Consider the following 3,049-nt stretch of genomic DNA (forward strand, 5'->3'; position numbering starts at 1 on the left):
TATTTGTTAAACTGGCTGATATTTATTTGCAGACTGCGAGTCAAATGTTCTCTTGTGTTCCTTCTTGAGTGATAAAAATCATCTGTCGTCTCTCGTTCCTCCTCCAGATCCTCACAACCTGAACATCCGCTGCCTGGTCAACGGCGACGCGATGCAGAGCAGCAACACCGACCAGATGATCTTCAAGACGGCGGCGCTGGTCGCCTGGGTCTCCAAGTGAGTCCGCTCGGCGTGTTCATTATGTCGGCACACAAGAACATCACGGAGACGGATTTACATAATACATAGAGGACTTTCTTCTCCTTGAGTGAGTCGCGCAGACAGCACAGAGTTCCCATTTAGGAAATTATGCAAATCAAATCATGTGAGAAATAAATCCACAAAAAGAACTTTATGTGAGCAAACGTCCTCCGTTCATCACACACTCTGAGCTCAAATTACATGCTTCAGCTGAGACGTATCACCGCGATCGGCAGCCTTTAGCCCCGAAGCGCCCTGACCAACTGGGGCGTTCCGATCCTGATCCTGATTTGAGATTTTTGGACGATAACGCGCCTCCTTCCCTTCGCCCGACCTCCTGGTGACAATGCTCCTGTTGTTCTGCAATGAGAGCAGCCGGCGGCACCTTCCACGGGGTCTCCGCAGACAGCAGGATCATTTGGGGAAGTTATTGTTTTGCATGCATTTGCCTAATCTAAATTAATAAAGTGCTTATGCTGCGTGACCCTGAGAAAGAAAATCCTCATTTTTTGATTAGCGCTACGAGTCATGGTGATTCTGATGCTGCTGTGAGGCACATGCTCCGTCTCGCTGATCCGCTCTGTGTTTCTCTCTCCTGCTGTCAGGTTTGTGACGTTAACTCCAGGAGATGTGTTCCTGACGGGGACGCCTCCAGGTGTGGGAGTGTTCAAAAAGCCACCCGTCTTCCTCAAGGTGACTTCATGCGTGACTCTGACAAAACCAAACACATTAAAACCACACACTGAACATTGTGTAGCTGCCCTCCAAGCAGTCAAAACAGCTCTGATCTTTCCAAGACCTCTGAAGGTGTCCTGTGATATCAGACACCAAGTAGATCACTGAAGTCCTGGTAGATGAGTTGGGGGCCTCCATGTATCGGTTTCCAGCACATGAGAGGTGATACAGACAGTACACGGTGCATCAGCAGGACCATGTTTCACCGTTTTGTAACCGTTGGTAGTTTGTGATTTGTTCACGAAGCTAAAACTGGAGCAGAGAAGAAAACATCAATATCTGAGTTAGTCTGCAGCCGGGATGAGTCGACCTTCATGTCGAGGATCGTAACCGACGCTGAGAGACGAGTCTGCAGCTACGACGAAACCAGACAACTCGCATCAGTACAGCAGCAGAACCAGACATGTGCTCGCTTTCTTCAACATTCCTATTGTTGGGTCAGACGGTCAAAGCAGAGTTCTACTGAGACGGTCGAGGGAGGAAATTCAACATAAACAATGAGCAATGTGGGTGCCAGAGCTGCCATCGCTGCCCACACCACTCGCCTGACTTGGCTTCCTGCTACTTCCCTAAAATTCAAGCTCAAGGGTCGACATTCTGACACCGTTAAAGAGACTCAGTGCTCATCCTGGAAGGTGCTCGACACAACAGCCCTTCAGGGAGCGTTCCAACTGTTGCAGCAGCACTAAATCGCTGCACAGGGAGAGGTGGATAAATTTAAATCAGGAGCAATTTTTGGATTTTTATAGACACAGTTTCATAACTTTTTGATCTGAGGACCTTGGGAGGCCAAGCCAACACCTTGAACACTGCGTCATGATCCTCAAACCCTTCCTGAACACACTTTGACACATCGTCCTGCTCTCAGAGGTGTCATCAGGGAGCATGAATGGCTGAACGTGGTCTGTTTAGGTTGGTGGTACATGAATGCCAGGATAAGGGAACTTTATCCAGAGCGTCATGCTGCCTTCTTCCCATCCTGCTGCCATCTCTATACTCAACACATGATGTAAAAAGTGATTCATCTGACCAGGAAACCTTCCTCCGTTCCAGTTCGGTTGTCCTTCCCTCGGCCAAACCTTCGGTGGGTACTGACCAGCCTGATGCGCCCTACAAGTGTTCTGGAGGTTCTCCAACACACTGTGTTCCTTGTAAAAGCTGCTCAGTTTCTTCTTGCTTCAAACAAACTTCTGCACAAACCGACTTCAGTAGCTGACCGCTCACTTCCTGCCTTGACAGGAGCCGTTCTAATGAGATAATCGATGCTTTTCTCTCGACCTGTCGGTGGTCCCGGTGTCGTGGCCGATCGGTGTAAAGCATCACCTTAAACTTCACTTTACCCAAAAGGGGCTTGTTTAATGGCATCGAGTTAAAGGGACTCTGTAAAGTCTGCAGCACTGTATACTTTTATAGACAATAAGGGAGCAGTTTAACAGGAGTAAAGACGTAATTTAATGTTTGACTGTTTTTCTTTCAGAAAGGAGACGTGGTGGAGTGCCAGATAGACCAACTGGGCTCCATAATCAACAAAGTGGTCTAAACCCCGGGACAACAATCCACCAAGTAAATGTCAGCTGTGAACATAAACCGCACGTCTGATTTGTTGTTTCTCACAATGAATTACAACTTACAAACACAATCTTTTTGCTTTTTTTTCCCTCCTCTCTCTAACAGAGTGGTGCAAAAGCAGCAGGAAACATATAAAAATGTATGTTGCCTGATGAATGTATTAATCAATGATACTTGGGTAATTGTGAGGAAGCAAAACGTGGTATTTTTACCAAACTGTGTAATTACGTGACTCAAGCTCAGTTATTGAAGTCGCAGTCATCACCCGCTGTACAAACACCCTTCATCAGCAGCCACCCACTCGCGCTATACGGCAGAAACCCTGAACCCCCGGACTTATTTCAATATGTGATAAATAAAACATATTTCTAATTATGTTTAATATTCAGGGTGATGAACTTTTTCCCCGACTGTGATGATTCAAAGAGCAACTTTCTGAAAAGAAGACGGCAGATTACAAGCGACTGGGAGACTTTAATTAAAATAAAATATGCTATCTTGGAAA

General features: G+C 46.5%; 1 protein-coding gene across 3 annotated transcripts in view; it reads left to right on the forward strand.

The window, feature by feature from the left end:
- fahd2a (fumarylacetoacetate hydrolase domain containing 2A) overlaps nt 1–3,049 on the forward strand; it is a 9,135-nt gene extending 6,086 nt beyond the window's left edge. For 2 of the 3 annotated variants that reach the window (XM_008281570.1, XM_008281569.1), the window contains exons 6-8: nt 108–216; nt 846–933; nt 2,453–3,049. In XM_008281570.1, the coding sequence (XP_008279792.1) occupies nt 108–216; nt 846–933; nt 2,453–2,515 (260 nt within the window). In that variant the 3' untranslated portion in view covers nt 2,516–3,049. The remainder of the gene's footprint in view (nt 1–107; nt 217–845; nt 934–2,452) is intronic. The other variant, XM_008281571.1, reaches the window with a different exon arrangement.

This window comes from Stegastes partitus, unplaced genomic scaffold, assembly GCF_000690725.1.
Source record: "Stegastes partitus isolate 25-593 unplaced genomic scaffold, Stegastes_partitus-1.0.2 Scaffold237, whole genome shotgun sequence".
Classification (NCBI taxonomy): domain Eukaryota; kingdom Metazoa; phylum Chordata; class Actinopteri; family Pomacentridae; genus Stegastes; species Stegastes partitus.